Source organism: Monodon monoceros, unplaced genomic scaffold (genome assembly GCF_005190385.1).
Source record: "Monodon monoceros isolate NGI ecotype Baffin Bay Population unplaced genomic scaffold, NGI_Narwhal_1 Super_Scaffold_7, whole genome shotgun sequence".
In the NCBI taxonomy this organism is placed as follows: domain Eukaryota; kingdom Metazoa; phylum Chordata; class Mammalia; order Artiodactyla; family Monodontidae; genus Monodon; species Monodon monoceros.
In genome coordinates this window covers 102,432,094-102,447,513 of record NW_021703784.1, presented here as the reverse complement: position 1 = coordinate 102,447,513, position 15,420 = coordinate 102,432,094, and the positions used below count along the sequence as shown (strand labels likewise).

General features: G+C 48.9%; 1 protein-coding gene across 7 annotated transcripts in view; it reads left to right on the top strand.

The window, feature by feature from the left end:
• Positions 1–15,420, top strand: part of CHKA (choline kinase alpha) — a 60,124-nt gene that overhangs the window by 27,237 nt on the left and 17,467 nt on the right. For 3 of the 7 annotated variants that reach the window (XR_003791340.1, XM_029206888.1, XM_029206886.1), the window contains exons 3-5: positions 5,785–5,814; positions 6,764–6,817; positions 13,122–13,235. Coding sequence is in view for 6 of the 7 variants with exons in the window: in XM_029206888.1 (XP_029062721.1) it covers positions 5,785–5,814; positions 6,764–6,817; positions 13,122–13,235 (198 nt within the window). In the remaining variant the exon portion in view is untranslated. The remainder of the gene's footprint in view (positions 1–5,784; positions 5,815–6,763; positions 6,818–13,121; positions 13,236–15,420) is intronic. The other 4 variants (XM_029206890.1, XM_029206892.1, XM_029206891.1 and 1 more) reach the window with 2 other exon arrangements.

Here is a 15,420-nt window from a genome sequence, read left to right as displayed (position 1 = left end):
CCAGTTGGCGGAAGTCTCAGAGGGGGCTTTGTCCCTGCCTCTGTCAGAACAGTGACTGTGTCGAGCCAGTCCCTTCTCTGCATGAATGGAGAGATTTGGCCTCACCGTTTTGAACGGTCTCACAGGCATGAACGTTTATAATACACCAGCGATCTCTCGAGTGCTGTCTGGGAAAATTTTGTTTTTGTTCTTTGAGTAGTAGAAGGCTAATATTAGTGTTTGTTGAAGTACTAACCATAATTAAATGAAAGGCATCAAGGCACAACGCAGATATGTATCAGTGACTCAAAAGAGTACCGTTTGGGACACGGTCTTTTCTGAATCCAGAAAACAAAATGTCTTCTTCCCTGTTTTCTCTTAACCCCAGTTTAATTAAAAATTCAGTCACGATAAATTACAGAGCAGCCTACAGATAGTTGGCAGTAAACTCTTGGCTACTGAGAAGCTGTCTGCTTGCAGCACTTCCCTCTGGAGCTGAGACGTCATGGCTGCCGCTCCCCATGCAGAGCCCTGCTCCGTCCCGAGAGGCTGAGCACATGTCCCTGCTAACTGAACACGGTGCATTCGATTTTTTTTCTCATTGTATTAGGTCACCATGACCTAATTTACTCTGGTTTTAAAAACTCCCCTTGTATGTGTTGAGCATGGTGTAATTATACCTATTTCTAAGGCAGTCAAAACCTCCCTCTCAGAAGTGAAACATGTTTCTAGCATTGCGTGTTCCCATTTGGTCTAACCTAGTATTTCTTCCATTAATACTCTCCAAAGATAGTTGCCAAATTACAACCTACAGTGGTACCACCTTCCGTACCTGCTTTGGTGCCTTCTTTTGATAACTAAATAAACCACAAACTACTGTGTCTAATTTTGACATATGCAAAGTGTCTTTGTCTTGCTGGTCTTAAACGTTTGGGCTTTAGAGCATGAAGCCAATACAGATTTCTGGCCCCTGGAGCGCTGGTGTGGCCGCAGCCCGCCCGCTTGGGAAGGAGTGTCTTTGTGCTGGGTGGCGTGAAGGGCGTGGGGGAATGTACCACTTTGGCTGTATGTGCATGTGTTCTCTGCTGCAGGCTTGTCCATGCGGTCGTGCCTGGAGCACTCTGGTTTCCAGGTGACAGACACGGTTCACGGTATAGTATGAGTCCTCTGAAGCTGGAGCATTCTCTACAGCTTTAATTTCTTTCTTTTAGTTCTTGGTTTCAAGAAATGTTTTTTAAAAACAAAGTTGTAATGCTTATGTTAAGTAGCACCAGCTACAGTCTGTGCTTGCTTAAAGAGGTACAGTAGTTAAGATTTCAGAATGTTGCATATATCACTTTGGGTTTTTTGTTTTTTGGTTTTTTTTTTTTTTTTTTGGTCCAAAGCAGATCAGACCCTTTCTTCTGTTTCCTCAGTAGAAAATGACAAACATTTCGTAATTTTAGAAATTTATGGGCCTCAACTTGAAAGTTCATTTGAAGTATTTAGCTGCTTCTTCCTTCATACGACTTTCAGACTTAAGGAAATGCCATGTACATATTGATATGTTGGTTAGAGTTAGAAACTTCCTTCTCTGTCCTAATCATTTAGTGTCCTTCTCCCCCACCCTGTGCCTTTATGAAGCTCAGCAGTGCTGATCTGATGTGGAAGGACACAGGCTGGAGAAGCGAAGGCCCTCTTCCTGGACACGTGTTGCTTACAAGTCAACCCTTGGGGTGCTCATGCCGAAGGAACTCAGAAGGCTTTGGAGTCTTGGGGCCTCAGGTTACCCTGGATCAGACCTCAATTTTGAGAAGGTCCTGAAAGGCGCCTTCTTTACCTGGACTTCCACTCACCTGTCTTTCTCCTAGTTCACGTCTGCCTAGAGCCTTTTAGACATTCTAGTCTCCTCTTGATGTTCATCAAGACATCCGATTTTGTGAAGTTCAGCAGGGTCACATTGTCTTAGATTTGGTCCTTGGACAGATCGAACGTACTCTAGAAAAACGTTAGGAATCATTTGTCTCTTTAAATTCTCGTAATCCATATGTGTTCACTAGGTAATCACATAAGCTATACTTTAAATCATTGCATTGTCATCTCACATTTTAATGTGTTCTATAAAATATTTTCAGAAAAGGCTGTAAGAAGCCATGAAAGCAGTAAATGCAGAATGTTTTCATGGAGATGAGGAAGCCAGAAGGTTAGGGTCTGTGATATTGAGAAGAAAACTTGAGAAGAACCACATGACTGCTGTGCATTCTAGGGAGTCAGGATTCTCACCCTTTCCTGCCCCAGCTCACCTGAGAGGTGGCACACAGTCCGATCGATGGTTAACAGGGATGGTGACAGGTGTGGCCCCCTCGTTGAGAGCCTCTTCTCTCGTAGAGAGTCGACGTGGTCAGATAACCAGGGTGGATCTTAGAATCTTCAGAGCCACAGGCAGTATAGTCAGGAAGCCCGTGTCATTCCAGGGCCAGACGAGCATCACAGCTACTGAACATTCAGGCTAGTGCAGCCCATCCTGTTACTCTCAGGATAAACACTGATAGTCTGGAGTCCCTCGGGACTCAACTCAGGAGGTTAATCTCAGGTTAGTGGAGAGATGGATGATTTTCCTAGACCAGATCTTAGATGCCCTAGAAGTTGAGTCTAGCTAACATTTGGATTATTCTTTCTTAATCATTCATTTCTAGATCCCAAAGCACTTTATCAAGGCTGCAACCAACTTACTCCTGTTTTAAAAGAGCCTTTATCTCCACACAGCTACACATACACAGACTAGGGAAAATAAAGATGCTGCTTTGTTTCATCTCACAAATGTGGTTTTATTAAAGTAGTTTAATCATAAAACTAGTTCCCTCAGCATTAGCAGAATCTTTTGTTAAGAACTGGCCAAGCGATGAGGGTTTATTTGGCTTAAACAAATTTAAAGAAATAAGCCTGTTATACTGTGGAATATCAGGTAACTTACTTTTTTCAGAGTCTTCTTTAAAGTACAAAAACCTCTAAAAGCCTCTAAATGCAATTTTGCCAGAAAAGTAACATTTGAAACCTTGTACCAAATATATTTATTGTAAAAGTAACATATACTTTTAAACACTTTTTAAAGTATAGGCATATGTAAAGTAAGAAGTCAGAATCCTCTATGCTCTCATCTTACTGCCTTAGCTCAGGGGTCCCCAACCCCCGGGCCGCAGACCAGTGCTGTTAGGAACCGAACCGGGCCGCACAGCAGGAGGTGGGCCCTGCCACCCCGCCATCGCTCCCCGTCGCTCACATTACCCCTGAACCATCCCTCCCACCCCCGGTCCGTGGAAATACTGTCTTCCACGAAACCGGTCCCTGGTACCAAAGAGGTTGGGGACCGCTGGCCCTAGCTAATAGAGTTCAGGCTTTTAGGAATTTAGGTTTTAAATTTACAAGTGCTTGGTCAATTACAGATCTGTTGCCTCTTTTGAACTCTTCTATAACTTTAAAACAAAATATCAGCCACGCCCCCTTTATTATTGTTACCACTTTAGCCTCTTTGCTACAGCACAGCTAATGAATACATGGGTTATAGTGAATACTTGTAGATTCTCTTGAAAACCAAGCCCAGAATAGGAAGAAAAGAATGAGGAAGATGGGAGGAAGCCAGCGGCGGTATATTTTTATTACCGTTGGGTGTCTTCTTTTTTGGTTTTATGACATCTTCGTAGCATACGATTCACTTACTGATTTAAGCGTACCATTCATTGGTTTTTAGTATATTCACAGAGCTGGGCGTTGTCTTAAGCATGTGGGATACATTCTGACTTCTTAGGTCTTGAAGTGTCAGCGTTTATTTTTAAAAACATTTTATTATGGAGAATTTCAGATGCACACAAAAGTAGACCAGAAGAGCATAATGAACCCCAGGTACCCAGTATCCATCTTTCTCTCTGACCAGCTTTCTTTCCTCTTTACCTTCATTCATTCTCCAGGGTTATTCCAGACATTGTCCTATTTCTTCCATGACTGTTTCAGTCTGTACCTATATAAGCTGATTTAAAAAAAACATGACTACATTAGTGTTCACATTAAAATTTTTAATAATTATTTAATATTAAATAACCAGCTAGTGTCCAAATTTCTAATAAATGTTAAAATTTTTTACCTTTATTTTATAACTTATCGAAAGCTAAGTGTTATTAATGTACGCATTAGTTGGAGGAGAATTTGGAGTCATGTTAAATGCTTGCACAATACGTTTTAATACCTGCTTCAAATAAATGTGTGCCTCTGAAGTAAAATCCCACACGTTCCAAGTTCCATTTTACCTTCTTCCCTCCTGGGCAAAACAGTCCTCGGACTCTCTCTTGGCCACTCTCTCTTGTTGGCTTAGCTCTGGAGGAGGCTGCTTCTCTCACCTTTCCGTGAATATTCAGTCCGCTTGGTTGGCGATTTCCTGGTCTTGCCCTTCTTACCTGTAGGACTGAGGGAACCTGAACATTCTGTACTGAGGAAACAGAACAGAGGGCTGGGTGTGGCAGAAGTCCATCTTGCCTTCCTGGTGGTGCTCTGATGGGATAAGTAATGCATTCCCTTGGGGGTGGAATGGGGTGGGGAAATGATTAATAGAATTCATTTCTACCTAACAGCGCTGATATGTTAAAAAGGAATGGCCTCGGAAGCAAGCCAACTTGTAACTTGGATGAGGTGACTTGCTGGCTTTGAGAGCACCATTAGACAAGGGAAAGGGAACTTCTGCTGGCTAAATAACCCCCTAACTGTGTCTCCCTAAGAAGATACAGTTCAAGTAATAACAGCACAGGAATAACCATAGTCATCTAGAATTTTGTGCAGGTCAAATCCCGTTACAACAAATTTCAGTAGGATATCCAAATTCCTTGTTTGTCTTTTCCTACAAAGTATCAAAATAAAGAAAAATACATATACATATATATATATATGGTATATCAGATTATAGAACTTTTTTTGTTCTTAACTGTCTTTGGGGAGAAAAAGCACAAGGATTTAATATTTGGGGGACATTTCAGCCCCATCGGACATTCTGACTGACACCGTTGCCAGTTCCCCCACTACTGGGATCACAGATGTAAGTCTGCCCATCGCCCTTGGTTGCTCCTTGAGCTTCCCAGCGCAGGAGTGTTTATTTAGTTGTGCAGGCCACAAAGTGTAGTGAGCACCAGGGTTTGCTGGGGAGACCAACAATAAAGAAAAGATGGAGTCCCTATTCACTAGGAACTTGTAGGCCACTGGGAGGGAGCAGCTAAGGTGTAGGTCTACGGCCGCCCGTGGTGCGGTCAGGAGGGTATTTTGGAGTTAAGGAAGGAGTGGCGCTTTCATGGTACCTAGGTACTCCTCCCGAGGGTTTTTATCACACCCTACGTCAAGCCATCAGCAAGAGTCTAAAAGTATTTCTGTAGTATTTTCATTTTGTAGCTTTCATTGTAACGGGATTTAACCTGTAGCATCTTTTCATCAGAGAAATGCGGATTACACAAATGAAAATATCATATATCCCCCATTTGTACTTTCTGTACTTTGTACAAAGTGTACTTAACTGTGTGTTAAAGGTATTATTGAGTATGTCTAAGTGCAGATCTTTTGCAGATAACTTCATATGAACGTGGATATTTACTTTGTTTACTTTTATATCGAGTAAACTAGAACATGTACTGTTTATACAAAACATTAAATGTCTGTGGGATGTCATTTCCGTGTATGATGGATGGGAGCTGTCGCTTTAAACCGCGTAGGTGTTTTGAATGATGCTAGAGTAGCTGGTGGTGCTTAACGTGGCATTTTTTTTCCTGTCCACACTTTCTACCCTTGGTACAGGTATTTTTGATAAAGCTGTGGAATGGAAAGGTATGTTTTTCCTGGGATGTTCAAGAATCTTTTACCTTAACATTTTTAAAGAGCTTCCTTTATGGGCTTCTGTGTCTGACGTAAGCAGACTTAGTTTAATTTTAACAAACAACATCTTTCTAGGGGCAATATTTGAGTATAAAATTTTGACAGGACACGTTTGAAGGTTTTTAAAGCACTTGGGGTGGGGGGTTGCTTTTAAAAGATAAGATCTGCCATGAAGAAAGGATGTGGCCAGAGAGTTGCTTATGGTAGTTCGTGGTTGAGGTGTGTTATTGACTCAATCCTGGTTACCAATAATTTGCAATTTCATTGAGGAGAGTGATGAAAGTATCTCTCAATACGTTAGCATACGAAATAAGTTTGGGCCTTTATTAAACTGGCACAGGCCTCTCTCGGGTGGAGGAAGACTCCACGCTGAGCTAGTGGTGCCCTGATGATCAGGCTCGGCCGTGCAGACTGGGCGCCAGGCTTCCTGCCCACACAGGGCACCCTTGTCCACCCTGTGCTGACCTCGGCGGCCGCGAGCCCATGTGCGCCCCCTGCCCTTGCAGGACAGCACCCTCCTGGGGCTGGCGTTGCCTCAAAAGACCCACCTGGCTAAACAAGATAAGCCAGCCCAGCGCTTATCTTGAGGAGGCCTGATTGGGAGAGCAGCCTCCACTGACTTTCCTCCAGCAATGAAATTGTGAAAAGGTACTCGGGATGGTGGTGAGACTCACAGCTGTGTGGTCTCGACAGCACATCCCTTTTCTCGTAAAGAAATGAAGTGCTTCCTCAGGTGTTGGTCCTAGTGTGGGACACTGGTGGTGCATTTAGACTGCGCTGAGAAACACTCGCTAAAGATCTGTGATGTTTTGTAAACCGTGACTGTTCTGATGGTTGCAAAGTTAGTGTCTGCTCAGTGTTCCCCATCTCACTGGAAGTGTTTGCTTTTTCTCATTCGTAGCGGTCCTGTAATAAGGAGGGATCCGAACAAGCTCAGAAAGACAATGAATTTCAAGTAAGTAATTCAGTCCGTTCTGCATTTGTGTGAGGTGTGAGCTGGTGGTGGGCAGCCTTGCCCCCCTGCTCTGGCAGTGCCCCTTCCTGCCCTGGAGTCCTGCTGTGTGTCCCAGAGGAGGGGCTCTGGGGGTACTGGGAGCTGCCACAGTGAGACCCAGCGAACAGTCTGTGTTCCATTTCCTACTGAGGGTGTAGGGAGTGGACTTGGTGCCTTTAGGGTGATCTGAACAGCATTTGGGCTGCTAGGAGGTGGCGGCTTGGGGTGACCTGCGTGCATGATACTCTGATGTGGAGGCAGTCTGTCGCTGCCCAGGTGTCTCAGTGGCTGCCCTCCCCCGGGGCATCTGTCGCTGCCCAGGTGTCTCAGTGGCTGCCCTTCCCCGGGGCGGGCAGGAGTGTTTTTCCCTCTGTGTAAAATGGGTTTCTTGCTGTAGGCACAGTCGGTTGGAAACATTGCTGTAGGTGCTGGGCGTCCTCAGGCTCTGTGCTGCGCCTCTTCGGCCAGTTCGTTAGCTTTAACGCTGTCTGTACGCCGAGGACTTTGTATCTGGCCCAGACCCCGCGGCAGCCCCAGCGGCTCCCGAAGGCTTCTTCCTAAATACGAGATTTCACTCAGAAATGCGAATATTCAGGAGAGCTTGAGGTCCAGAGCACCTGCCCCCTCTTTGAGGCTCAGAGGTGGGGCGTCTGGAGTCGTGATCTCCACACTCCAGGGAGTGAACAACTTCTGAGCACACTCCCCTGGTGTGTGGAGGTTTGTGTATGACGGGGGGAGTGTGTGGGTGTGCGTGTGTAGCATACACACCACGCACCTCGTAATATCGACACACGTAAATACACTGGTTTTACTAATTGTATACGAATTATTAAAGTGATCAAGAAATAGAAATGTAGAAGAGGTGAGAGCATATAAAGGAATAAAAGCGCTGCTGTTCTTTCCTCGCGGTTCCGTGGATGTTTTGCATGGGCCCTGCTCCGGAGACCGTGGTCTAGAGGGTCTGGAATGTGTGCTCTCTGGGGTGACGCTGACTGAGAAGCTGTCAGTGGGAGGTGACTGACGTTCTGTCTTCAGCCTCCTGGGCCCTTTGTGTGTAGACTATCGTCATTCCTGGGAGTTGAAGCTGTCGGGTCACTAGGATCTCCACGACGCTAAATCTGAAGTGTGTTTCCAGCTCTCGTTTTATCTGGACTTCTTAGCAGCGAAGGCGGCCAGGACACAGGGACACGAAGTAAAGGCCCCTCGTTTCCTGCACCCCTCCTTGCCTCCTTTGTGGGCTCAGTCTGCGATTGTCTTAAGTACTCAGAGTCCCCAGGCCTGAGGCCCTATTTCCACCCCCCGCCTTACCAGGCCACCTGATCCGAAGCTGGTCCTTGCGTTTCTCCTAGGGGCCAAGGGTCTGCAGCCCCTCCAGCCCACAGCCCTGCTTGGAACTAACGCTAGCTGCTACCCGTCTCCTGGGGTCTCACCAGGTCCAAGACCGAACCCATACTCTCCCCACCCCTCCAAACAGCAAAATCGAAATCTGGCCTTTCTGGGCAGGCCGGGAAGCAGGGAGTCACCTTCTGTACCCTTGTCCCCTCACCCCCGTGTCCCATCCACAAGTCTGTTGGTGGTTTTCCTTTGAACCATATCTTGGATCTGTCTACTTTCTCTCCATCTGGACTGTGCACCTGCCTAGTCCAAGCTGCCACCAGCTCCTCCCTGGGCCTCCGCTTCCACTCTTATTTCCTGCAGACCATCCCTTCGTCTTTGCCAGAGCCACCTTTTGAACTGCTCATCCCATCGCGTCAGCCTCTTGCTTACAATCCTTCGGTGGTGGCTCTCCGCCCTGGTCCCGGTTAGGTGGGCTTTATCCTGCCAGGTCCCGGCAGCCTGGCCCCCGCCGAGCTTCCTGGTCTCATCTCACAGCGCCCTCCCCCTTCCCTGCTCTCCAGCCGTGTGGCCTAAGCTGTGTGGTTTCCTTCCTGCCACGGGGTCTTTGCAGCGGCTGCCTCTGGCTGGAATGCTCTGCTCTTCAATCCGCACCACTCCCCCCAGCTGCTGCTTACAATTGGGATCTCGGCTCCCAGGTTCCTTCCACAGGGAGCCCCTTCCTGCTCTCTTATCTAGGTTTGCTCCTCCATTCGTGCTCCTACAGCACCGAGTGCCTCACCTTTGCACTTTCCGTGACTGTAAGTTTCCGTACTACGTGTTAATGTCTGCCTGTTCTTACGGGATTCTAAACTCAGGGCGGGATCCCGCAGCTTGTGCACACTCTTCTGTCCCTTCCTCTCGTTAGTCCAACGTGCCCTCGCCGCTGGGGACCCGCGTCACTGCCACACCTCCTCCTCCTCCTGCGCCGGCTGGATCTCTGCTCGGGGCCCAGCAGGCAACAGTAGTAGGTGCTGTGATTTTGTTTTTGATCCTCTGCGTCAGAAGGTGGGCAGTTGGCTGTCAGAATGGGGAAGGTGGCTTGTGTTCCTTGAGCCTCTTTGAATGGCCGGTCTCCTCCAGCGGGAGGCCTGGCTCCATTCCCGTTTGTGGTGCTAAGCCTCAGGAGGGGGCCAGCGAGTCTGGTGGGCTCATCTCCCTGGCCTGCGCTGTGTGTGTCTCACCTTCTTTGCTCTTTGGCCTCCCCTCCCCACCAGAGAAATGCTGTTACGTCTTCTCCGGAGGGTCATAATCTCGATATTATTGCTGGACTTTTTAAAGGAGGAAAACCACACAGATGAATTGAGAAGTCAGTCTAACCCTCCCCCAGCCCCCCACCCCGGCCCCTCCCCCTCTTCTGCCCGCTCTGCCCGGGTCTCCGTCTGACCCTGTCCCCGTTGCTCCCAGAGCCACTCTTGGTTCTGTCACCGACAACTTCTGTGTTGCCAAATCCAGGGCCCACTTTCCTCTGCCCCCTGTTCGCTGTCTCCACAGCGTCTGACACAGGACATGCTGTCGCCCGTCCTGACAGCAGGCATCTTCGCCTCCCGCACTACCGGCTGCCCCAGTTCCCCTCCTGCTGACCCGGCTACATCAGGGGGTGTTAGGTTGCCGTGTAAAATGGGTTTCTTGCTGTAGGCACAGTCGGTTGGAAACATTGCTGTAGGTGCTGGGCGTCCTCAGGCTCTGTGCTGCGCCTCTTCGGCCAGTTCGTTAGCTTTAACGCTGTCTGTACGCCGAGGACTTTGTATCTGGCCCAGACCCCGCGGCAGCCCCAGCAGCTTCTCCGGGCTGATTCGGTCCTCTTCTTCCTCGGTTCCTCTGCTCCGCGCATCGGCCCCTCCCAGGCCTTGCTTTGCCCCCGTCAGGGTCACCGTATCTGCTTGGGGGTGGCCACCCCGTCACGCTCCGTCAGGATACCCTCTGCTCCTTCTCTGCGCTGCCCCGGTCTGCCGATGGCCCTGCTCGGTTCCGGCCGTTTCTGTCCCTGGAACACAGGCTCTGCCCGGGCAGCAGCCACGTATGTCTTGTTCTTATTGTTTCCCTGGGGCTTAGCACATGCCGGGTACAGAGTATATGTCCAAGTTATATTTGGGGGGGTGAATATATGAATGAGTATTTCTGAAGCCATCGTGATTCGTTTCAAGTTGAGGTATTGAGCTGCTCTCCTGAGAAAGCAGGACCAGCCATGGGTGGATGGTGGGGGCCGAGCCCGGGTGCTGCGGGCGGTGGACCGGGTCACGCCCTTGCGCCTGTCCTTCACTGAGCTTGCTTTCCTTGAGGGTTTGGAGACCTGGGGATACCTGCTGTCCTTCGTAACCTACCCATCTTTCTTGCTTGTGACTTGGCATTTTCTTTCATTTCCTTCCTCTCCAAATTCTTCCCTCCACACACCACCGCCCCTTCCCTACTGTGAATAAATATTGAACTGCAGTATCACAGAAGAACAAAGGTGTTTCTTGTTCACAGTGTGCAGAGCAGTGCGGAAGAGAATTGGAAAGTTCTTTAAGTCTCTTTCCATCTTCTCTCCACCATCCTGGCACCGGGTGGACCCTGCTCTGGAGGATCCTGGACAGTGTGGCTTCGGCCCCAGTACCAGTGATGGTGCCACGTGTGAAGTCAGCTCCCAGCAGAGTTTGCGCTGCATGGGCACCACGCACACTTCCTGAAGTCATACTGTGGGTTAAATCTGTGTCTAGAACTAGACATTTCAGACGTAAAGGGCTGTTTCGGATTGGCTGCACATGTGTGTCTTACATATGCCAACCCCAGTGCCCTCCAGCTTAGTCACTCTACACAGAAAAAGGTTGAAAAACCAAATTTTAATCCTGGCAAAATCCTGGCTCCTAGGACAGAGGAGATCCCGATCCCGCTCTTTGGAAACAGTTGGGGAGTGGGTTGGAGTTTTGAGGTGGGAGACCGTACAGAGGGCAAGGGGCTGCCAAGAGCCACTGCCCGCAGGTGGCCTGGTCTGGGCCGAGCCCGGCACCTCCTCGTCCACGATGCCAGCCTCCAATCGCTCGGGCGGGCGGCAGCAGAGGGTTCGCTTCCCGTGGGGTGTCTCTGAGGCCGGAGTTGAGGTAAAGGGGGCCAGCACTGACCGTACCTCCTGCCTGGGTTTGCTGTGAGGTCAGGTGAGTGAGTGAAAACATTTTGCCAGCTCAGTAGAGCTGTTAGGAATTCGTTCTCATTCTCTAAGCGTTTAAGAAATAAAACCCATCTGGTCGAATCCTCCTAAAATCCATTAACTAGATAGATCAGTGCTGTGTCTGGATTGTCGTTGTCTTAGTCTGCTCGGGCTGCCAGAAAAAGCCACCTGGGTTTATTCTTCATAGTTCTGGAGGCTGGAGGTCCAAGGGCAGGGTGCCAACACGGCCAGGTTCTGGTGACGGCCCCTTCCTGGCTTGTAGATGCCGTCTTCTGCCTGTGTCCTTACGTGGCGGAGAGGGAGGCAGAGACTGAGAGAGAGGGAGAGAGGGCAGGCTCTCCGGGGACTCCTGTTATAGGGATACTGACCCCGTCAGGGCTCCACCCTCGTGGCTTCACCTAAATCCATCACCTCCCAAAGGCCCTATCTCCAAATAGCATCGCACTGGCAGTGAGGGCTTCAACCTCTGAATTTTGGGAGGACACAGTCCAGTTCATAGCAGTCATATGTACAGAACTGCAAATTAGTGAATAGAGATTGGGCCTCACAAGGTGATGATGGTTAGATCATAATTGTGGAGATTATACAAGATGGTGGATGGATTACCAACAAACCCATCCTCCCCAAAATGTAAAAGTGACTGAATTACTTTTTACTTTAATGTGGCCCCATGTCCTTTGGAAGTAGCTTTTCTTTTTTCCTTTTTGTTTTCTTCTCGCCAACTTTAGAATCATGTCCCTGCCTGATGAGTTTGTCCTGCTAAGTCTCTCCATCCATTTTGGTAAAATGAGTGTATTTTAAAGAGCTCTGTTTTATTGAGCAGTGTTTCTCTGAGATCCTGTCCCCACGGCCCCTTTCTGAACAAGGGGTGACCTAGAATCACCTGAGAGTGTTTCCAGACCACACCTGGTGCCCCTCCCGACACATCGACGTAGAAGCTCCATCTGTAGAAGCTCCTTAAGACGCTTGGGTACAGGGCTCCTTCCCGCCCTTCACCCCAACCGATGGAAACTCTTAAGCTGTAATTTCCGCTTAAGGGAAGAGGACTAAGGAGTGGATTTGAATTGAGACCAAAAGGTGGATTTTGAAGGCAGAATGGCTCTAGATCCCACTTCGTTATTAGGAGTAACTAAAGGCGGAACGTAGGAGCGTCAAAGAGGTGTAGACAAGAAGACAAATGTTAAACGACAGAGGAGACTGGGGATAAGAGCAGAAAACTGAAACCTTGAGCACCCTGTGCTAGGGTGCACTTTGGCATGGGCCCCGCACCCCGTGGGGGACCCCGCAGGCCAGTTTCATGGGCAGAGGGCCCTTTGAACCATTTTCTTTCCCTGGGCACTCTCGACCGAAAAGCAGATCAACCGTCACCAGAATGGATGGAATTGTTGTGACCTTTGATAAGATGCCAAGGGTGAGACTCATATGAGTTTTAAAATAAATAGAAGCGATAAAATATTGATACTGTTCTATTTTTGGAACCAGTGACCTAAATTCAACTTGAATTTTAAATCTCATCAATATAGTGTGATGTTTGCCAGCATGGATCCTGAAGTTTACAGATGTGTTTCTTCGTATTTAAAGTGGGGACAGTGGCAGTAAAAACAACAATTGGTAAAAATAATAATGATGATGCGCCATCAGGTTTGCTGTGGGAGTGGGTGAAACGGCTCGTGTGAAAGGACTGCCGATGCCTGGCTCGTGGTCCACACTCGCTAACCGGCTGTGTGTTGCCATCTGTTTCAGGGCGCCGAGGCCATGGTTCTGGAGAGCGTTATGTTTGCCATCCTTGCAGAGAGGTCGCTGGGGCCAAAGCTCTTTGGCATCTTCCCCCAAGGCCGCCTGGAGCAGTTTATCCCGGTAAGATGTGCGGAAGGCTGGTCAGGTGATGGGAGCCACAGCGAGAAGACAGAGTCTGCCTCGTCACCATCAGTGCAGGAGCCCGAGGCACTGTGGTCCGAAATAGTAAATGTGGCCTATGTTATCACAGAAGTAAAGAAAAACAAAATTTCTCTTGAATTTACATCAAAACCTCTGTCCTTCCTGCAAAGATACGTTCATCCATTCAGAACCATGCAGGCAGACCTTGTTTAACTGAGCTTCGCGGACGCTGGGTTTTTACAAATAGAAGGTCTGTGCTGCCCTGCATTGTCGGACAATGGTTAGCATTTCGGAGCAATAAGATATTTTGTAATTAAGGCATGTACATTGTTTTTTGAGACATAATGTTATTGCCACTTAATAGACTGAAGTGTAGTGTAAACTTTACTTTTGGACACGCTAGGAAACCAAAAAAATTCACATGACTCGCTTTGTTGCGGTCGCTTTACTGTGCTGGTCTGGGACCGGACCCCCAGAATCTCCGAGGAGGCCTGTTTGTGAAACCTAACAACTTCCGGGCCTTGGTTATAGAACCTGCTGCAGGACGTGGCCCTGCCCGCACTGTGCCACGTGTCTGGTCTTTGCCCTGCGGGCGCCACCACTGTTCTTTCCCTTGTCTCCCACTGCCCCCGCCCCCTCACTTTAGGGTCTCCCCTGCCCTCATGTGCCTGTCAAGTTCCTTCACATTTCAAGGCCTTGCTCAGATCCTCTGTTTGCAGGACTGTTTTCCCTTCCCTGCTGTGCTGAGGCGTTGTTAGTGTTGTCCTAGCATCCGCCAGTGTGCCTCGTTTAGAGTTTTGTGTGCATAGCCCCCGCCCTGTGCCCCAAACCCCGAAGAGGGCTTTAAGCCTCAAGAGTTCCCTACAAAGTTGAGTGTGGGGCAGCTCTGGGCCTCGTGACCGGCTCGTTGGGATGGAGATGCCGAGCCTTGCTGGCCTGTGTTTCCGCTCGTGGAAGGGCACCCCTTCTTGAGCTCTGTGAGCTCCCTAAGGGCTAGGGGCTGCTGCCTTCATGTCTTGCCTCATGTGATGTCTTGGCCATGAGAGGCCTCGGTGTGCAGGGCCGCCCGGTACAGTCGTGCAGGCGGTGCAGAGCACAAGGACACCTGGCCGACAGGATGCTCTGCTCGCCAGGCCTGCGTCCAGCGGGGGCTGGAGGGGGCGTGGTGCCCTCTTCTCGATCACACGTGGTGCCGTGTGTGCCAGCTGCCAGCCTGGGGCGTGTTTGAAGGAATGGATGTACCTCCCTATATGGAAGAGTCCTTTCAGTCTTTTCCCTGGTGCCTGGCTGTAGGTTTTTTTGTTTTTAATATAAATTTATTTATTTATTTTTGGCTGCGTTGTCTCTTTGTTGCTGTGCACGGGCTTTCTCTAGTCACAGTGAGCAGGGGCTACTCTTCGTAGCGGTGCGTGGGCTTCTCATTGCGGTGGCTTCTTGTTGCGGAGCAGGGGCTCTAGGCTCATGGGCTTCAGTAGCTGTGGCACACGGGCTCAGCAGTTGTGGCTCACGGGCTCGAGAGTGCAGGCTCTGTAGTTGTGGCACACAGGCTTAGTTGCTCCGCGGCATGTGGGATCTTCCCGGACCAGGGCTCCAACCCGTGTCTCCTGCATTGGCAGGCGGATTCTTAACCACTGCACCACCAGGGAAATCCCTGTAGTTTATTTATAGTTTTATTTATAGTTTTCCCATTAAAGACAGTAACATCTGTCTAGCATGAGAATCAAATGAGATAGCAAAGTATTAGAAAGAATTTTGGAAATACAAAACACTTCATATGGTTATAAGTGCCAACGTGGATCCATCTTAAAAAACATAATGTTGATAAAACCAAATTGCAGAAGGCTACAAATGGTATCATAGCATTCGTATAAAGCCCAGTAAAAAGCAAGATACAAATTGTTTAATAAATACACACGTGGGCCGCTCTCATCTTCTGCGATGGCCCACACTCTGTCTGTGGAGTGTGTTTCTCTCTAAATAAATCCACTTCTTACCTAAAAAAAAATTTTTTTAAAGGGGCTTCCCTGGTGGCGCAGTGGTTGAGAGTCCAGCTGCTGATGCAGGAGACACGGGTTCGTGCCCCGGTCCGGGAAGATCCCACATGCTGCGGAGCGGCTGGGCCCGTGAGCCATGGCCGCTGGGCCTGTGCATCCGGAGCCTGTGC